Source organism: Eublepharis macularius, chromosome 4 (genome assembly GCF_028583425.1).
Source record: "Eublepharis macularius isolate TG4126 chromosome 4, MPM_Emac_v1.0, whole genome shotgun sequence".
Classification (NCBI taxonomy): domain Eukaryota; kingdom Metazoa; phylum Chordata; class Lepidosauria; order Squamata; family Eublepharidae; genus Eublepharis; species Eublepharis macularius.
Window position 1 is genome coordinate 41,518,862 of NC_072793.1, and position 21,957 is coordinate 41,540,818.

At 42.2% G+C, this 21,957-nt stretch overlaps 1 protein-coding gene across 2 annotated transcripts; it reads right to left on the reverse strand.

Moving 5' to 3' along the window:
* Window positions 1-1,057: 1,057 nt before the first annotated feature.
* On the reverse strand, window positions 1,058-17,549 carry LOC129328341 (TBC1 domain family member 24-like). 2 transcript variants are annotated; one of them, XM_054977342.1, is made up of 7 exons: window positions 17,411-17,549; window positions 10,584-11,613; window positions 7,928-8,086; window positions 6,568-6,631; window positions 5,610-5,705; window positions 3,307-3,568; window positions 1,058-1,510 (listed from the first exon to the last, which is right to left on the reverse strand). In XM_054977342.1, the coding sequence occupies exons 1-7, from the start codon at window positions 17,541-17,543 to the stop codon at window positions 1,365-1,367; spliced, it is 1,890 nt and encodes a 629-aa protein (XP_054833317.1). In that variant the 5' UTR covers window positions 17,544-17,549; the 3' UTR covers window positions 1,058-1,364. The 2 variants fall into 2 exon arrangements, with proteins under 2 accessions (XP_054833317.1, XP_054833316.1); XM_054977341.1 differs by having other exon boundaries at window positions 17,369-17,549.
* Window positions 17,550-21,957: the final 4,408 nt, after the last annotated feature.

Sequence of the window (21,957 nt, forward strand, 5' to 3'; positions counted from 1 at the left end):
CATAATTTTAGGTGGGTAGCCATGTTGATCTGCAGTAGAAATGCAGGATTTGAATCCAATGGCACCTTAGAGACCGACAAGATTTTCAGAGGATAAGCTGTCAAGAATCAGTTCAGACACGAGTCTAATTCCATGTTCTATATCAGAAGAAGGGAGCTCTGACTCTCAAAAGATTACGCTCTGAAAATGCATTAGGAATCATGTTTCTTAATTCTATTAACATAGGCTATGTTCTTTAACATTAAGAGAATACTATTTTTATTCATTCGTGCCGGCTGGAATAATACTGGCATGTGGAATACTTGGTAGCCTTGAATACCAAAGACAATTTTCCTTAATCTTCATGGGAAGCCGGCTTTTCAGTTCCCATCCCTGGTCTAAAAACACTCTGTGGGAAGGGACATTACTTTTAATGGCAAATCTTTTACTGACATTTCTTAATTTTATTTTACAGAAAAGAACAAGATGCCTGGAGGAATTGTACAACCTGTAAAAAGCATGTTGTCTAGAAATAACCCCCGTCAGCAGATGTCGGCTGCCTTTTTCTTGAGAAGGTCCATGGTGGCTCAAGGGCATTCTGAAGTTTTGCTTTGACCATCGGGGCCGGCTTGTCTGCCAGAGCGTCTAGTGCAGATGCAGAGCTCCACAGGTACACTATTGAAGGCAGAATTCTACACACGCTGCATTTTATTTTCCAGTGTAACACTTTGTAAAAGGTGCAAAAATGCATCGCCAAGGAAATAGTATTGCTAGCTTTCTAGCAACTTTCTCTGCTGGCAAAAGCAGCCATGCTTCAAAGCCACTCGGACGTTATAAGAAGAAGAATGTGTGCTGTTTCTGGTAGCATATGATGATTTTAAAGATACTAGTGGGTCTGCTACCAAGGACCATAACTTTGGAGGGCTGAAAAGATGAGAGATACTGTAAACTTTCAATTATCATAATAAAGTTTATATACAAGGACTGGTTTTGGCTAGGGAAAGAATCCTGCAAAGTTTGTAAAGAGACAAAATACAGGAATATAATAAAGTAGCTATGAGAAGCATTTTGATTTAAGTTGCAAGTAAAGTCTATTCCTTTAGTTGTTTTCAGGTGTTTCCCCCCTCCCCCCATTTCCACTTTTATACATTGTACATAATAACACAAAAGCAAACTAGAGATCGCCAGTAGGACACACGGCATCAAATGAAATCTCAGGTGTCCTGTAGGGGCATCGTTCAAAATCCAAGTATCTCATCTGACGTCTTTTATTTCATTGCCGCTGTAATGCCCAGTGCTGTGGAGAGGAAACTCAGTCTGAAATGCTGTATCTCTTCAGAAGGATCTGAAATAGGCTCTCTCTTCTGATGGCATAGAGAGTATCATCAGGAATTTTGAAACCCCCAGACTTCTAAGAGCTGCACCTGAAAGTTTTCTTGGCAGAGAGGAGGGTTATCAAACGTTTCACAATGTTCTGTTCTCCCATGGTGCAGGTCAGCATCAATGAACAGAGCCTGGCCTCCTCCACCACCTGGGAAACAACAGCATAGATTACTTGAGGTGAGGACTCTTGCTCACTAGATCGTTTATGGGATACATGTCTAGATATTGTTGAATGATCTCTTTTTCTAGCACTTATATTTCTTATATGGTCTCTGGCTCTGCTTACAGCTGAACAACACATGCAACGCAAGATGGGGGAGGGGGGAAAGATGTAGCTCCTCTTTGGTATCTTGCAAGCCTGGCTTCCAAGTGTCTCCTTTTCATAATAAATCACCTAAACTGTTACTTTGTCTATTCCTGTCCTGTCCCGTTATTTGCCTTCAGATGTCCTTGCCCCGATTTGTGAGAATAGCAACTGGCAATACCTAGCAGTAGTAATTACTACCCAAATGGTTCCATCTAAATAATTGTACTGGTGAAAGACAGTGAAAGAATCAGTCTAGCATTTAGAAAGACCAACCCTGACCTAAATGGCAACATTGCTTGCAAGAAACAGAAAATCTTAAATATGCTTTTTAGATCGAGAGAGTTGGTCCCATGTGCAAATGAATTTTGGGTATTTTTTGTGCTAACGTGTACTGCTGCCTCCTTGTGGCTCCTGTCAGCAACAAATGACTCTATAGCTACGTATGCCTTTAGAGAATTCATTAGCTGCACAACTCTACTGCATTCTATATGAGCATAGCAATCTCAGACCTCAGTTTAGATCAGAGATGTACTCTTCATGCATACAGTATAGTCAGTAGGTATGTTGCTATATGACAGCAGCCAGAGGCTTGTTATTCCATCACTATGTCTGAGTCATTTTCTTCATGCTATCTTAACATACACAAGGATATGCCTGCTATTTAAATAGAGTTTAATGTCACTTAGTGGCCTTATAAAAAACATCTGGCAGCTTTATGGCCATTTATCTCCCGTCTTCAGACTTTTTTTCTAAGACCTTGAGGTGGGCACCTTTGTACTTTTCCCTTTTGTAATGCCATATGCTGCAAATTGGGCTCCTCATCACCATTAAACATTTATAGGTAAAGGAATCAACGCAGCTGAGCTGTGGCTGTATTAAGATGAACTTTCTATATGTGAAGCTTCCTTTCCTTTCCGAGCGGGAGGAAGAGGCATGCCTAGGAAAGGGTGACGGCTTTGCTTTTATTAGGCAAGATGGCATTGGTGGGGCAGAGTTGGACAACTCCATATCAGGTGGGAAGGAGGCCAAACCATGGAAGAGGTAACCAGGGAGGAGGGATTATTAATTGTCTGCTAAAGGTGGAAGATTTGTAGTTACTTAACTAGAATACAAATACCTCAGTGGGTACCTTATGAAAGAAAGACCCCAGCCCACAACAGGTTGGTTACACTGAAGGCAGCTGCAGCATCCTTAATTTAGAAATACACGTACAGACTGTGCTCATGTTTTGTTCTCTGTGTAATTTTATTCCTTTACTAACTTGTTCTTCCGTATTTTTTATAAACTTGGTGTTTTATTATGTTTAGGTATGTAGTACAGTGTGGTTATTAGTTGCAGTACTCAGGTAAATTGGTCAAGTTTGCGGCATTTAAAGTCAGAACTCCTTTTTTAAGAACTATGTTTCTTATATATTGTAAAGAGCACCTGGTACAGGACACACACTGTTGCAGATGTCTGTAAAGACAAGACTAGTGAAACAAGATTTCTTGCCACTTAAATGGCTGAGGTTAGAATCTTGATGCCCACATGAGAATAAGTGGAGGATCATGTGATAAATTTGAGGAGAAATTGGGGCCTGGAGTATCAGAAGTACCATTGTCATCTCTGGCAGATAAATGTTACAGTAGAATAATTACCGATGATAATTCCTTCCCGAGTCCCGGACATGAACATAGAGGCTGTTTTGGAAGGCAACTTGAAGTGTCTAGTCGCCAGGAAAGGAGAGAGGCGGTATTTAATCATATCTAACTTTGGTACAGTGAGGTGGTTCGAGGTGGTTGTGCGACCTTCAGGAGAGAACGGAGATGGAGAACGTTGACGTGGAGAACGAGGCATGGCTTTGGCCTGTTCTGGCTTCTTGATGAACACCCATTCATATCGTTCCATTTCAGGGCGCACCTTTCAAACAAAGACAACACACGTCAGGTCCTGTATGCTTTGTTAGGGCAGCACCTGACTAGGACAATTAGGCTGTACAACAAGACCACATCTGGAAGAGAAGGCTAAAAAATAGGTAAACTCATGTTGGTTTCTCTCCTTCTTAATGGCTGTTTTCACATGTCTTACCGGCTCTGTTACATCGCGCAAAGCTCCCGCAAGGACAGCGTCTTCCTGGAGTGATTTCCCGGTTCTCACGCGAAATCGCGCAAGGAAGACGCTGCCCTTGTGGGAGCTTTGCGCAATGTACCAGAGCTGGTAAGATGTGTGAAAATGGCTAATGTCCACAGAGACAAGCAAGAACATAGCAGAAAACTGGAAAGAAACTTGTACTGCTTTGGGAATTGTCTCCTCTGTTTACAGTGGGACATTTGCCCCAGGTGTAGGTATAGCAGAAACAGAAAAATGAACTCCAATTTTTATTCAGCCTGATATCGGGTTTTAATCATTATTGCAAACTACCTTGTGTAAAGTGCTTGAGCATGTGCAAAGTGCCTCTTAATTAGCAGTGAATAATTCTATCCTCACCAGCCCCAAATCTGGGAATACAGTAAAGTGCTGAAGAGCCTGGTTTAAACTCCAGAACCTCTCACTACAGAAAGAGACTCTAGAACACCTAACTACAGAGGGCAGAGGGAGCATAATATTCAGGTAGTCAAACTCCATCTCACTACTGAGAAACAAGGTCTCTGGGAGATATAGATAAATTTGAGCAAAAGACAGTTATTTTCCATGTTGTTTTGTTTGTTTAAATTTGGCAAATATCTTTCTATTCAAAGCCATGTTATTGTGACTACATAGAGATACCATCTGGATCATAGTTAGTGATGTGCGGAAGTTATACTATTAATATCACTATTCAATGTGACATCGCCAGGTCCCCTCACATGACATCATCAAGTCCCACCCAGTGAGTCACAAGGTTTAGGATAATGGGGACCCCACTCAGTGTACTCACCCTAACATTTCTGGCCATAGACCTGCACACTTAGGACATGTGAGAGAGATCCGTGATGACAAAGAATTAGGTAATCTCTCCATGTGAATTAGGTAATCTCTCCGTGTAAGAGAGAACTACTGGTCCAGGATCTGAGATTTCTTGGACATTTTTATTTAAAAGCACTTCAGCTATGGGGGACTAGATATGCACAAGTCCACCTATTTGTGTGTAAAGCCTGTGAAAGTTTTTAAACAGAACTGCAGTGCATGCATGAGTATAGCTAACTCCCTACTTCCTAGAGCTGCCAATGGCCAAAAGAAAAAGTACCCATCCCTTTAACAGACATTTAATGGGATGTTATTTATCAGGTGACATCTCATGCCATGAAGAGCTCCTGCTGTCCATTTCCACACATTTTAATCTCTATTAAAGGGGCAGGATATTTTTTTCCCGGGTTGATGGCAACCGTGGACATTTTACTTTAGTTTGCTCCCCCCCCCCCCGCCCCGCAATTGTTAGAAACCTATTTTCTCCAGATAGGGCTCTGTCATGGAAAGTCGGCCAAACTGGAAGGAAAATGCTGAAGGAAGGAAGGATTGAAGGTGGGTAGCAATGTCCTTGCGGTGGAACAAGGTTTAGCTCTCCTCACCCGCATACTCCAATTCCATCTTTTACCCCATATTTAAGGATCCTGGGACCAGAAAGAACAGTTCTCACACTCAATAGCCTCATACATCTTGTGCCTGCTTAGCATGCTTGAATTTTAGGATGTAATTCTAAGAACAGTTTCCTGGGACTAAGCCCCACTAAATAGACCAGTGTAGGATTCTGAGTAGACCTGCTTAAGGTTACTCTCTCAATTGCCTATTGAAATGCCTATGTATTTTCAGACCTGGATGAAGAGTACAGCTCCTGAGAATTCCATCCCAAATATGTGTGGGGCAGTTACACCCAGAAATATATTGCTCATTAAGACCAACAGAAATGATAGATAAAAGTATTAAAAATAGATAAATATAAAAGCAACCAATTCTCCTGGGTGGTAAGTAATTTTTAACTCACTGTGAAAACAAAACATTCTCCTGTACCGAAGAAGCTTGATCCTCCCCCGCTTTTTTTCCTTTCACTCCAGTCTGAGGAGAGAAATGCGCCACACACCTGCATATGAGAGAGAGAGAAAATAAGAAGTTTCATAATTTATGGTTACTAGCTATGAGAAAGAGCTACAGTGGCAAGAAAATGTATTTTCACAAAGGCTTGGTAGAATTTTTGAAAAACTTTCTGAATCCAACAACCCATTCTTAATGGGATGGAGCTACATGCCATAAGATAAACCAGCACTATGTCACAAAATATATAGTATTATCTCTTTTATGATAGCATCATATGCTGATAAACAGGTACAAATAATTAGGGTCAAGATGTAAAGACAAGAGTTCAACATCTCTTCTGTATATGAGCTCTTTTAAATTGCTAATGGTGAATTAATTCACTCACTCTTTTGTAATAACCACAGAGTTTTTTTTCCCTCTTCCCTGGCTATCTGTCTTGGGGAGTTAGTTAATAAAGACCTTTTAATTATCCCTAAAGAACAGAATGGTTGCCACATGGAAGAACCCTTGTTGACCAGAGAATTTTCTGCCCTTTTTTCTGTCATTCTTCGTATCTTTGGAGATCTATCTCCTACCCTAGGCTTTTTAACCTAGTAATTTTGAGCCATGTCTCCGTATGTCCTTCAATCCTTTCCATCTCTTTAAATAACTTTTCTGATTGGGTAAACATCACTATACATACATCAAAGTTAGTTCCGTATGTAAATATTGAACATTGTTCTCAGAGTAAATGAATGCAAGTTTGTTTACCCTGGGAGTGAGCTTCCAGAAGATCAGGATTTAGAATTTGTTCTTAGCCTAGAATACATGCAACTTTTGCATGAGGCACGTGCCAGATACCTCTTTATCCCGGAACCTCAAAGTAGTGCCCCATCCACATTTCTCTTGGATACTTAGGAAACACTTACTTCCCCCACTGTGGTTTTTAACAGCAGTACTGTTGGTTCGTAGCCTTCACAGCAGGAATAAAGCCTGCAGGAAACAAAGAAGGAAATGGGATGGCCAACAAAGCCTCTGCAAAACACAGGTGGCACTTGAGCCATCTTGCATCACAGATAAATCAATCTGGTTATCTCTTATTTGGGGTTTGGTTTAAAATACTCGGAGGAACAGTACCTTGTAAATGATCGTTGGCAACCTTTGGGTAGAAACTATGGTTAAGCTGAACATGCCACCAATGCAGACCCATAAAAGGCATAAAACCACTCCATTGTTTAGGGTTATGTAATGACTGGTAAAGCTATCATGCTATGTGAGGAAGCCATAACTTTTGCTCACTGAAGAGTAATTGTGCTTATCAAACCTTGACATAACATTATCTCAGCAGCACATGCAGAATCTTGGCATAGATTCCCAGGTCTATAATATGACAGCATTACTGTGATTGTGAAGGTGTGTTGGTTGGATATAGGAGTGCCTTAAATATTAGATGCCATCTGCCATTTATTTTGAAATAGCTCTTTAGACAAGATTCTAATATGTATCTTATGAAGTACCAGGATCGGGGTTCATATTTCTCCCACCAGTTCACCCTCAGGAATGTTTTCAATAGTATTTGCTGCTGCTCTTATTATTGATAATAATAATGATATCACCAGTATACATGCCATTTATTTACCTTTTTTAATTGTGAAAATTTTCATAGAGAATTGGACAGAAGGAGACTCATTAACTGTTTACAATTTCAGGGTGGCCAGGTGCTAGCATGAGATACAGTATTAAGTGTAGAGATCATGTGTGTGGGGGTGGGGGGAGGCTTTGAAAGACATGGATCCCATATTCATGTTACACTTCTGACCCCACCCCTTCATATTCTCCATTATCCGCACCGCATGGCACGGAGAGCAATCTCAACTCCCCTCTGTCTGGAGATCAGGGGGCGGGGCCACCAGCCATGTGACCATTTTCAAGAGGTGCCGGAACTCTGTTCCACCACATTCCAGCTGAAAAAAAGCCCTGCTCTGAAGTTGATGTGGGTGATGTGGAGGCAACATGCCATATAGGACATCCATGCATAATGTGATCTGGTTTTATGGGCAACCCACATGAGCACAGCTATTCTGTGTATGAAACAGTGAAGTGTTTAATCCATCCACCTCTCTCCTCAAATGGTTAGTTCTATTACTGACAACCTCGGGATTTCTCTTTCCCCTTTCAACATACTGGGCCAGTTCTTTAGCTGACTTAAACCAATATAGCCCCATTTAATTCAACTTGTTATCTGGCTGAAATTATGACTTTAAATTGATTTTTCAAATCCTGCCTTACCTTTTCAAGCTGTACCCATCTTCAGAAGTTGAGAATAACAGAACAGGTGAAAACAAAGAGAATCGTTCAGGGATCCAGGACCATACAATGCGCATCTCCTGAGCAGTGACAATAGCAGAAGTGAAATTAAGAGTGTTCACAGTAAGGTGGAATGATTGCCTGTGCAACAGAGGAAAAGAAAAGTTAAGAATCCCATATTGCAAAAGTTTCCATAGATCCTAATTTTTAGGACAGCGAGCACCCTTCCTGCAAACATAATAGCAGCAGAATATATAATCAATTCTTGGAAAGTTATATGCCTTGATCTTTAGATCTTTAAGTGCAGCCTATTGTATTGGTTTCAGAGAATGAGATGTAAAACAATGCAATAACCCACATAATCTTACGCTTCATTAATCAAAAGAAAGCTAGTCAGCTAAGAAAAACAAATACTGTAAGACCTTACCATCATGTGCTGTTGTGATTTTTTAATTGTATAATCACCGGGGCAGTCCTAAACTGGAGTCTTTCAGCACCCTAAAGACTAACAAAAATTTATTCCAGCATACGTTTTTGTAGACTAGAATCCACTTCTTCAGATGCAAGAAGTGATGATGAAATCGTGCCCTTATATATGCTTTTGCACAGTCTCCCTCACTCCTGGAAATTCTCATTCAGTCAATGCAGAAAATAAAACCGATATTTGGTTGTTGATTAATAATAAATATGACATGCAGAGTCCCAGGAATGAACGGAATAAGGAGCTAGATGCTCAATTTTGCTGAAGCAATCAAATATGGCCTTAAACTTTATATCTGTCGTCTATATGATCTCAAAGGGTTGCCAGCCCCCTGCTGTGAGCAGGAAATCCTCCATCCCCAGCCATCTCTACCTGAGTAGAAGGGAGAAAAGGTGTGGAGGACTGGCTTGACCACCTGCACTCTGACTGGGAGGCACATGGCCCAAATGGGTGCGTGCTAGGGCTGCCAGGTCTCTTGGTGGGGGCAAGGGATTTCCCGGTCTCACCCTCCACCCCCGGCACCTCTCACTTGGCCAGTGGAGGAAAAAGCAGGGGAACAGGCCTCCTGTATGCGCTCCCAGCATGGCACGATGATGTCATTCCCAGGAGTGATATCATTGTGCACATCCTGGGAGCGCTCCCACGCATTGCACCAGGCTAATTTGGGCCCCAAATGTGCTGAATTGGCCTCATTTGGGGCGCAAATTGGCCCAGTGCAAAGCACGGCGCGCTCCTGGGGCATGCACAATGATGTCACTGCTGGAAGTGATGTCATCGTGTTATGCCAGAAGTGCGTGCATACAAGGGAATCAATAAGGTAAGTACTGGGTCCTCCCCTCCAACCAGGAGGGTGAAAAGTCCTGCCAACCTTATTGCATGTGCTCCTCTGTTGCCACAAAATGATGTAATTTCTGGCTCCATATGGGAGTGACAGATCAGGCCCGGGCTGAGTCTTTGAAATTTGGCTCAAAACGTATTTTTGACAAAGTTTCAGAGACTTGGCCCTGGCATGACCCATCACTTCCATGTCATGCTTGAAGTGATGTCATTTTCTAGCAATGCTGGAGTGCGCAGGCGGTGGGTACTCCACCACACCCCATCCCCTCATTTGCTGTTATGGGGACGTGCCGACCCTGGATCTTAAGCTGTGACTTACTCATCAATAAAATCATGTTTGGGGTATAATGAACACCACACCACCTTTTTACTAAAGGATTAAATAAAGAGTCTAATTGCTGGCACTGAAACTTACAGGACATGTTTCTTAAACATACACTGTGTGTATGTCTAGTTATTTGGTCTTTTGGAAGGAAAATATTACTCATATTAATTTTGTATTAGAATGTTCATTGATTTTTGAGGATGTTTAGGTACTTCTAAGTTATTTAGCAGGCGGCTAACTGATGGCCAACAAAAATGGCCCCTCTGTGCCCTTACTGTAGCTACAAAGACAGTACAACATTGGAAAGTCAAATGCCCACTTCCTTTAATTCAATGGACTGAAGACCTGACAACTTGATCAGTGTATGGCATATAGACAACAATTGCTTATGGACTTTTTTTTTTAGATATTTGGAAACCTTTTAAACAGGTGTATGTGCAGACCTTCTTCCATCGTTGTCATCGTTTTTTTCTATTCAATATGAGGCTTGTATCTTATATTTTAAATTTTTTAAAAAATAAATATTGTGCTTTTGCACGAAGTACCAATACAGCAGGAACAACCTCATGAACATAACTACATAATTAACCGTTTATTTTTATTAATCCAAAACAGGTTGGTATAGTATATATAAAACGACAGGCAAAAGAATATCCATAATTTATGGCTACAGAGACCTCATCACTCTGTAGCTACCTGTGTTTTATGGCCAGGGAATGTCATTTCTTTAGTGATAGGTTTCTCACTTTTATAACAGGTGAGTGGATGAAGAACCAGACTAGAGTGAATTATTTTTACAGCACACACATGCCCTTGGGCTTCAGGGCAAAGGACTGGATTCAGATTCCAGATTCTGATACCAGTGAACTGATATGACGCATTCAGACTCATCTTGTTAACTGTATTCGCTGGAAGAATAATCTGTTGACGTAAATTTAACTGAAGACTGTTTGTTAGCAGGGAATGGAATGTGTCTAAAGAGGAGGCTCTTGTACCTGTGCTGCACCATGGTTACTCCTTTCTCCACCAGGGCCTTCCTGTTAGCCATTTGAAGGAGCCAGATTTCTTTGCGAGAGAACAGCCGGATGCCAAACGCCTTCTCTAAAAGTTTTTCTGCAGTCATGTGCTCACGGATCTCCCACATAAAAGCCTGCAAGCTCCCCTTGACATCAGCCACATCCAGCCCTTTAGAACTTACTGAGACCTGGTACTGCTTCAGCAAGGCCAGAGCAATCCGGTAGAGGACTTTCTGCCCCTCCAGAAGATACACATCAAATATACGGATGACATAATCAAACGGAAGGTCATCAAACAGCCATACCAGCCACTCAGAATACACCTCAAAAATGTTGTCTGCTGAGCTGGCTAGGAGTCGATGGGCGGCAGGGCAATGCTTGTTGGCTAAGTCCCCAAAGGTCATGCAGGAGGCCTTGTGACTGAGGAAGGAGTAGTCTATGTAGGAGGTATGGGAAGCGTTGCAATAGAGGAGTCGGCAGGTATTCTCAAAGCACTGGGCTTCCTCTTGGTTGTAATGAAGGAGCAGGGCAACCACCACTGGCAGCAAAGGGCAGTAGGTGATGTCCGGAGACATGTTGGCAATGCAGATGAGTATCTTTTTCATAGCAGTTACTCCTTCTGTAGTGAGGCAGTATTCAGGCATGAGGCTCCCTGCTAGGAATTCAGGCAGAGGGTGAAAGTTCTCGCTCTGGTTTTCAAACAGCTTGCCAGCAACATCTCTGTAGACTGGGGCATCAGGGGTCATGAGTCGACATGGTATGTCCTGGATAATGTGCTGGTAAGCCTGTGCCCTTAGGACGTGACTTCTAGCCCAATGCCCCTCCCTTGCCAACTTCTTTAGCTCTTTAGTAGACTTGCCAATGAGCGGTTCATGAGCATCTTGCTGCTCATCCAACTTGGGAATCTTGTTGTGGTCGACAAATTCACTGATTCCAGTGCAGGAGATTGCATCATTGACCCACGTCTCAGTCTCGGGAGGGATTTCCAAAATAAGCGGATTGGTTGTTTCTATAAAACAAAGACAAATTTTCCGGTTATTTATCTTACCAGCTGACATATGCAATTTTAAAAATATCCTCTATAAAATTTAGAAATCCATTCCATATGTTATTATAGTTCCAGGGTACCAAAATCTGCAGGAGTTGCAGGCCAGGTTTTACTATAGACTGTAGGAAAGCTCATCAGGAAAACTGATATGAAGGACTATGGTAGGCCTTGTGCTCCTTTCTTTCTTTCTTTCTTTCTTTCTTTCTTTCTTTCTTTCTTTCTTTCTTTCTTTCTTTCTTTCTTTCTTTCTTTCTTTCTTTCTTTCTTTCTTTCTTTCTTTTTAAAAATAAAGTTATACTTTGCTTATTTAGGAAGACCCTCAGCAGATTCCTGAGTGGTTGTGTCATCTTGCATGCTCCAATATGGCATGTAAAGTAAACACATATGTGCATAGTTGCAGAATTCTAAGAGTAAAAACTTACATAGTTCACAGTAGTATCTAGGACCCCAAAGCATGGCCAGCAGCCCTTGTTATGCCAAAGTACATATTTTGTAAGAGAAACTACCCAGGAAACTACCCAACAGCCACAGTCTCCATCAGTGAGCTCCAACTCACTCTAGATCTAAAAACTGGATCTGCAGAGAATTAAAGTCTAGCCACTGAATAATTAAATGTGGCAAGAATTGGAAGAGGGTCTGCCTCCCTGGTGACACAGACCAATCAATGTCTTAGAGACAGCTTTGTGAAAAGGCATGAATAATACATTCACGCAAGCTAGGCAAGTAGCTTCCCTGCTTCACTTACAGGGTGAAGTATCATTTAAATGGCAGATGCGTGGAAAACACACACATTTACACCATCACTTCCTGGGAATACTTGACTCAGTCAGACAGATGCAGAACATAAGCTCGTGGTGCAATCCTAAAGTACAGTTAAATCCTTCTAAGTGAGTTAAATGGACTTAGATTACACTGCCAAGTTGTTGTTGTTGTTGATTTATAGTCCGCCTTTCTCACTGAGATCCAAGGCAGATTACATACTGCAAGTGAATACAATATAATCAATAGCTCAGACATTCACAGAGCAAAAGTACAATATGATCAACAGTTCAGAACGCCGCACTGAACAGATGTTAGAATCCAGTAATTATATCTCATATTCATACTGTTGCTTTTAATATCTAATCAAATCCTTATATATTTCTATAGAGAAGAGGTTTTTACTTTATCATTTTGTTCTAACGAAATGTTCCATTTGTCTATCATTTGTTCTATTGAAACAGATTCACGGATGTATCATTAAATCTGACCCATTCTGTCTCGGCTCTCCTGATGCCTTGCCCTAATTACCATTATTCATTATGATTCCAACAGTAGGTTTATCAGCTGGGTGGGAACATGTCTCACCTGGACCATAAAAACAGGCTTGCTTAGTCTTCTTATATGGTGTGGCCATTATGTTACCTTGATTCACCTGGCAAGGACAGAGGTACAGTGTATTCTATTAAGAACCCTCTTGAGTATGAACGCACATCCATTCGGATTACATGGACTGGAACTGGCAACTCACCAGCAGAGTGTATAGAACTTCTGAAGATGCTGGTAAGCTGCACAAGGGTTCAAAGAAGGATGACTTCAAGGTCAATAGGCAAAAAGATTGAAAAACTGGAGAATTGAAACTGAGGCAACTAAGGATGGGAAGGGTCCATGCGTTGTCATTAAACAAATTATGTTTCTTTCAGAGTATTGGGTATGTTGCACCACACTCTAACTCTATGTGATGCATGTAAGAACAGCTGGCAAGTTTTTACCCCAAAAATGTAAATCTTCATTGCAAAGCACATTCTGAAAAAAAAAATCTCCGGTTACCTGAGCCTAAATCCTATTTTTCTCTGCTGAAGATTCCGAAAATACCATCACAAAGAAATAATTACTGAATTACAATAGAGGCCAAATAGTTAAGGCTGGGACTGTCACACAGTGAGTGTGGCATCAGATACCGCTGCAGTTTGTGCACCGTGCTGCAGGTGGGAGAAATAACAGCTCAGCACAAGCTTGCTGTTGTAGGTTCGGAGCTGATAAGAGTTTTGAACTGTTTTCCCAGAATTCCTCAGAGTCGCTGCAAGTTACATTGTGCTAACGTTTAGCATTCACTTAGCACCTGTCGCCAAGCAATTTATAGCATTGTTATATTATTAATTTGTACTGCAGAGATGCTACAGAAATAGAAATGCCAGAACACATCTACGGGTGTCAGCTGCAGTGGCTCAGTGCTGAAAATAAAGAGTAGCAAGTGACAATCTCAGGCGAAAACCATCTGGAAGTTGTTGTTTTGCTCTGTGTTGAGGATGCTGTTGTGAATTTGGTGGTCTTGATTACTGTGAATAGATCTATAATTACAGCTGTGCAGATGTTTAAAAGCACATACTAATGTAGGTGCATACAGGGTGCGTCCAAACCCCGTGTCTGATGTCCAAGTGGTCAGTGGATCATCTACAGCGAGTCTTACACTCATATGCACCTAGCCATTTCAATGTGATCTGGACCCTGCATTTTTGCAGCAGTCGTAATTCTGAAGAAGAAACTCCACACATATCCTTGGATGCATAGACATTGGGGGCAAGACCAGTGGGCATGATCTTGCTCCTTTCCCTGTAATTTTTAAACATCTGCATCAGGGATGTAACGATTGTTAATGTTCCTTGATAGCAGGGAATGTGATCCGAGTCTTGGAATGTAGTAGGCACCAGTATTTAAGGAAGTAAAACCATTCAGCTAGAGAGAGGAGGCAGAGAAAGAATTTGGAGAAATTCAGTAGTTTTGAATTTAGAATATGTCTTGCTTGTTTGTAAATAAAGCAAATATTACTTTAAAAAAACCCAAATCTCAAATCTGTAAGACTGCGGTTCTTTCTTATCTAAAGGAAATTAAGCTCTGTAACATTGTGCCTGGAAATTCTTCCTCCTCAGAAGTTGGGAGCATGCACAAACATGGAAATCAATTAACTGAAACTTAGATATCAAAGAGATTGCAAGGAACTACACAAGTCCAAATCCACACTGAAAAACGAAAGTCACTTAAGAGCAACCAAAATGCTATGAAACAACGTGCAAGCTTTTGAGTTCTTCAGAACTCTTAATCACATGGGATGTTTTTAAAAGGGGAGGGGGAGATGTCTAGACATGACCTTAAGGCCTTGTCTTGAAAGCATGGTGCTGGTGCCAGGTTGCACTCTTGGCCTTTGGGAGGGGAAAAGCAAACAATGAAAGCATGCAGGGCTTTTTTATGGCAGTACTCACTGATACTGAGAGCAGAACCACAAGTGACAAAAGGCACAGATTGGACACTTGCCAGCTTCCCTCAAGTTTTGATGGGAAATGTAGGCAGCTTGGCGGAATGTTGGACAAGTGACAGTTGAAAAGTCCATTGGACAGCAGTCAGAGAGCGAAGCTGCAAGACCAGGATGCCTACATTTCCCATCAAAACTTGAGGGAAGCTGACAAGTGTCCAATCTGTGCCTTTTGTCACTTGTGGTTCTGCTCTGAGTACCAGTACTTGGTGGGGAGGGGGGCGGAATCAGTGCAACCTTATATATGAGTAACAGCAAAGTACTGGAGTCATCTCACGGAAAATACAAAACACTCCTTTTCTTGTTTCTTCTAATTACATGACCTTTTTTGTTTCTTCCTCTCAGAAGGCCAAGGGTCCAACCAGATGCTCCAGCACCATTTAAAAATCTGCATACCTGCTCAGTATTACCCCCATAATGCTTACAAGACTATGGCTTAAAAAGTCAAGATCATTGCTTGAGACATCTCTTCCCCATCCACCCCGCTTTAAACATTCAGCCTGATGAAGAATTCTGGAGAACTTGACAGCTTACATGATATATTGTGTCAATTTGATTGTGTGACTTTTGTTTTTATATATCAAAATAAGTGATACCGGGAAATGCAAGAGGCAGAGGGCTGGGGCGACGGAGACCTAGATTGCTGGTGTGTGGTTCTATGCTACGGGGATAAGCAGTACCACTTGGGAATAAAACAGTCCTCTGCTCAGAGCATAAGTTAACCAAAGTGTGCTGGGAGGCAAGGCAAGCTAGGAGGCTCTGTCCTTCCCATAAATCTGAGGAGGGTAAATTGGGTCAAGAAAGGCGAGCATAAATTGCTGCCAGACCACTCCGTAGTTCTGTGTGCATTTGTGAGTATTTGACATCTTTACAGTCTTGCGTAAGCTCTAGTGGAAATCTGCCCATGGGCTCCTGCGAACACTGCATTTTAAAAAGGCCACCATCTCCCTACACGACCACATTCAACTCTCTGTCTTCCCCTGGCCCAATAAAGTGAACGTTGTTGTTAATGTTGTATTTTATTAAAGGAGGGGAAATGGCATTTAATAAAGTCAAGAAATAAAAAAAGGTAAAATAGCATAGAGCTGGTTTCTTCAAACTGACAGTTGAACTTGCATGCCCTCTGGTGGAAATTTTGTGCTATTGCTGAAAATAATTCCTTGTACAGGTATTTTTTTATTTACAAGCGTTATACCCTGCCTTTCTGCCCTCATCAGGGCTACCAATGTTACAGCCTTTCCTAAGCTGTACTTTAGGGTTGGAGTTGATAGAATTTTATCAAACCATTAAGTTCTGCTGCACATGCACTTCTGGATTTGCTTTTCCAGACCATGTTTGGACAGGAAGCTTACATGATGACGCCCTTTGTTCTCATTTATTCCCTTTGCCTGCATTCAGGAAAGACTTGCTAGAACAGTTAGAACTGCTGTGCTCTTTTTCTAACTGCAGAGTAACCATATTGAATTAGATAACAGCAGTTGTGTGAAGTGCTAGAAGAGAAATATTCTGTAAGTTTCTGTCTGCTTTGTTGCCCCACCTATAACATTCATGCGTTCTGGTCGGGAACTCCTGGTGGTGTTAAACTGCAGCCACCTGTCCCATTTGTGCAGTGAATGGAGTGTTCACCTGTAGAAGGATGTGATTATGGTAGACTCGTGGCAGGGGCCATCTCATACAGAAGCAGAAACGGGACCTCCCTCCCCAAATTATGTTTCATTTAAGACAAGAAACTGCTATAACTGCATGGAAAGATGGGGAATATTTCCCCCCCAAATCTAGATTTATTTTAGAAGCATTCTAAAAGTTATAATGGATTCTTAGCTTGTGGCTAGTAACCTGTGTGAACGAACCTTTCATTTTGTGTTTTTTTTCTTTGTCAGACTCTAATGAGGGATCGACAGCACAGAATAACTCAGTTTAAACTGCCAGTTAATATGACCCTCCGTTCAATAACTGATATTACTCATCTCTTTCTTTCCCCCATACACCTGCTATCTATTTTATTTAGAATTTATTTTATAGCATGTGTGCAGAACATTTTATAAAATAAACAGTATTTTACAAACGGTTGGGACTGTGCAGCACAGGTATGGGATGGGAGGGGGAGTGAACGTGTGGGCTGCAGCTCCCTGCAACGCACACATACGGCAGCAAATATGTACCCGCCACGTAACAACCTGTGACTTGGCCTTTATAAGAAGAGACTGGATCCTGGGTCTCCTCCAGCCAAACTCAGACTTCTAGCCATTGCATCCTCTAAACAATTACAATTACCCACCAAAGGTAACCATTCCTTCCAAGCAACTCGCACCCTAGATGTATAATCTGAGTCATGCTTTGGCCCATCAGTATGTGCTGGGCTCATAAGCAGCAAAAATCTTAAGTGATGGCACAGGTCTTTTTCCTTACATGCCAGGCTTTATTTACCTGTTTGTCCCTGTAGATGTGGCCTCTTCGGAGATATCTTACCTTGTGTGGCTCCCAGGACGCCTTCCTCTAAATCATCCATCACAGAATTTGCTCTTGTCCTTGTCCCTGTTGTATCCAAATTGGTAGTGGGGCCCACAGCAGGGCTGATATAATTCAGCCCAACCTTTAGCATCCCTTGTCCTTGCTTGAATGACCTCAGCAAAGCTCTGTACCTGTGTTTAATTTATTGGGCCTGAAGTCTCCTTTCTAGCCAGCGCCTCCCCAAAGTAGATATCTATTTGGTGTAAACAGTGGTAAAACATTCTTCCACCTACTCGCTCACCCATGCCCGCCATATGCTTCTTTGACAAGCGGGATGTAAATAATCAAGATACTGATCAAAACATCAATAGGACCCATTAAAAAGGTTCATTTGTTTTTCCAAGGGTAAACTTTATTTACCTGTATCCTCTTGCAACGTCACAAGAAAATGAGTGTCATGCATACCAATAAGGCAAAACACAGAAACGTGGAAGAGGGGAAGTTTCAATGTCTGGCTGGAGGGTGGGGCTTGATTTCTGTCCTTCTGATAATCAACACGTCCTTGAACAGATGAACGTAAACACAGAGGCTGGCTCTCAAACTGCTTCCTGCTGGATCCTTGTTTCTACTTGAAGACAGAAATAGAATCATGTGAACAGTGAATGTAAAGTGTTTAACAGACAAAGCCGTGCAATTTGATGGGTGTAAAAACAACGGGCTGCACTGCTATAAACTTACGAGATGTTTGGGCTGCAGAGGTTCTTTTGGTTAATAAGTCATGTGCTTAGGAATCATGATAAGTTGAGTTCATGTCAAGCAACATTTTGGAAGCAAGCACATGGCTAGCATTTCAAGTCTAACTAGGGAAAGCAAGTTGCATTTGAAGTTGGGAATATAAACCGAGCTTTATGTTGCTTCAGATCACTGCAATTATTATTTATTTATTCATTTAAAACATTTGTATCTCACCTTAGCCTCAAGGTGACTAACAATGCAATATCAGACTGCCAGGACACAAAACACAACAGTCTAATTAACAAGATTAAAAAAATGCACAAATTTAAAATAAACAAAAATGCATTGATTACAGATTAGAAAGTGCACAGAATTTTTAAAACGCATATTATTAAAAGCACAAAAATTCTAAAAAACAGTTGCTTCTCATATTTTTCATTTCCAGAAGAGTCTTATATGGTCTGAACATTTGCATTTTATCTGAAAGGGCCCTGCCTGTGCTGCAACATAGGAAGCGACACTTCACTGGACTGTGGATGTGTGGTGCTTCCACCAGGCCAGGGAAGTGGCCTGCCAGCCGGGTGCCTGGCCAGTCTCCTGAGGCCGCATGGTGAACAGCCAGACCAGGAAGTGGCCTGCCAGCCCTGGTGTCCAGCTGGCCTCCTGCAGCTGTGCAGTGCTGCCTAGGAGTGGCCAGTTTCCTGTGGCTGCCCGGTGCCATCCAGCAGTGGCCGGCCGGCCAGCCTGGGGTGCCTGGAAGTGGGTCGGCAGATAGCCTCACTTCCTGAAGAGACACCATTGCGTCAGGTTTGGGAGCTCGTGCGCAGAGATGCTGTTCCCAGTGAGTAAGCCCCCCCCCCCCCGCCGGAAAACTTTAGGGACCTGGCAATCCTATGTAACACCGTCACTTTCAGATCACACCGGAAATGATACCACGGTACAGGGACAATAACTACAAAGGCTGTGGCCGTTCAGTCATTTCTCTCCTCCTCCACCTCTCACCAGTTGTCAGTGTGGTCCTACTAGTGTGGTCCTGGCAACCTTAGCATTGGTCCTTTTTCTGTTTTCTTTGTTTTATACCGTTTGCTCTGAATAAAGTTATTCTCTGTTTACGTAAAAAGACCTGCAGCATATTTATGAGTGATAACATCTTACACCAATAAGGTGCAATAGAGTGTTTAATGAAAAATTCCCCCACATGTTTTGTAAATCTTTAGGGGAATTTTTAAAAAAACAGGCATTAACATCTCCTTCTGGTAAGGCATGTTATTGCATCCTACTGACTTGGCCTTCTGGTGCTTTGCTTGCACGAAGGCACACAGCATGGTGTTGGGCAATACACACAGTATGTAGTTTTAGATATTATCATGGGGGGCGGGGGTGTTATTTTCGGTGACCAGGCTGGGGCCAATGCAATCAGTGTTCCAAGCCTAAGGCAGAGATGACAGTGTAGTTTAAATGTGTCAAGGGTTACATAACAAAAAAACCCCTAAGAACACACAATTTGCCTTTTTTTGAAACTATGCTGGGGTTGCCAGCCTCCAGGTAGTACCAGAACCAAAAACAAGCGGTAGGGTTCCAGAACCAAACAGACATGAACCAGGGGCATATGTAACGGTCCTGAGAAGGATTTATGGCATCCTATTATGGTTCATGATATCATATGATCTGGCCTTGTTGGTAATTGGCTATGAAGAAGAAGTGCCGAAACGAGCAGAAGTAATAGCTGGCAGGCTCGTTGCCAATCTCCTGGCCAATCTTCTGGTTGGACATTCAGGCCACATCTCAGCTTTTGATGTCATTGTGCATCAATTCAGTTGCCACACCAACTATTGGATTTTGGATATTGACCTGGCATTCATTGGAGGTTTGCCTACCAGGATTGTACTTTCTATTAGGACTGCACATGTTACAGAACAAATGGACGATCTATGATATTGCTTTGACAGATATATTTATTTGATTCACTGTAATTCATTGTATATTTTTGACTGCACTGAATAGAGTTTGTATGTAATTTAACACCGTGTAGTGTTTCCTTGGGTTCTGAGGCTTTATGCCCCTGGTTCAAGCCTCCAGGTAGTGGCTGGAGATCTCCCGGAATTACAACGGGTCTCCAGGCCACAAAGATCAGTTCACCTGGAGAAAATGGCTACTTTGGGGGGGTGGACTCTATGGAATTATGGCATGCCGAAGTCCTTTCCCTCCCCAAACCCCACTTTCTCCAGGTTTCACCCTCCAGATGTCCAGGAATTTCCCAACTTGGAGCTGGCAACCCTAAACCATGATGATCCAAAAATGATCCATTCTTTAGTACTACAAAGAACCCCCAAGGCATTTTCTTCATTAGTATATATTCCAATTCCCGAAAGGCTAGCAATAGTACCAGGAAACATCCGGCCAGCAGCTCCTTGGCCTTTAAGCATCGCAAGCTGCAAACATGTATTATTTAGTCATCACTGTCTTGGGCCTACAGAACATCTCTCCCTATATATTTTATCTCATCAACTTGGTCAGTCAGCAAATCTCTTGTGCAACTGTGACTGACTTCTGTAAGCGTGTAGACTCAGATGGCGCCTGCTTTTTAGAACAGAATGCCAAAAGATGTTTTAACTGTTCCTTCATTACTGTCTTAAGTGGGCACATAAACCTGTCCAATTTAACTATAGGTCATTTGATTAAAAATAATTACTGATTTTATGGCTCTATTTTTTTCTGAAGTATAGTTGACTGAAATGGCTGTAAGACGTTTTAACTGGGTTGGTTTGTTGCCTTAATGTGTTTTAATTCTTGCTTATTATTTGTTATTTGTGTAAGCCATCTTGAACGACTATGAGAGGTGCAATATACAGGTTTAAATAAAAAAATATTTCTATTCTGCTTTTCTACTAGGTTACCAGTTCTGGGTTGGGAGTTTTAACTTTTAAGGCCCTTAGTGGACAGAGACCGACATACCTGTGGGACCGCCTCTCACCCTATATCCTACGGAGGCGGCTTCAGTTAGCAGACAGGCAACTACCGTGATCCCTGAACCTTGCCTCAACCAGGGCCAGGGCTTTTTTTAGTCCTGGCACCTGCCTGGTGGAACGCGCTGTCTGTGGAGGTCCGGTCTCAACAAGGTCCGGTCTCAACAAGATCTGCTATCATTTCTCTGGGTCTGTAAGACAGAGATGTTGTCTTGGTGCTGGAAGGAAGGCAGTGGGAGGGCTTCTGGTGTCCTGGCCTCACTGACAGTCCTTTAGATGGCACTGGATTTCTAGCCACTGTGTGTGACAGAATGTTGGACTGGATGGGCCACTGGCCTGATCCAACATGGCTTTGCTTATGTTCTTATGTTCTTATGAACCACCCAACCGCCCCCTCTCAGTGTGAGTGGGGGGTGGGATATGGGCTAATTCTACACTGGCTGAGTTTAACTGCCCTGCCCTGGGGGCCTGAGGTGCTACGTAGGGTGCAAATAGGAGCCGCCTTGTTTATGCTCAAGTGCTGTATTTTATGGTTGCAATCAAGGTTTTAAATTAAATTTCTGATGTAAATCCACTCTGAGCCCACTTGCAGGGAGAACGGATTATAAATTAAATAAATAAATAAATGTGTAGACATGTGCAGGGAAAACTTGTAATGGCATGGAAGTAAATAACATCCAATATAGCCTCGGTTAAAGGCACAGGGCCGGTTGATAACCATAATATAATGTGAACATCCATGGTATCCCAATCCATATATCTGGTCTGTAAGGTAAGTACAACCCTGGCCCAGCACAGGCTGAAATCGGCTTCTCAGCAGCCAACCTCCATCTTTTATCTTCCCAATTACATTCAAGTGTATTA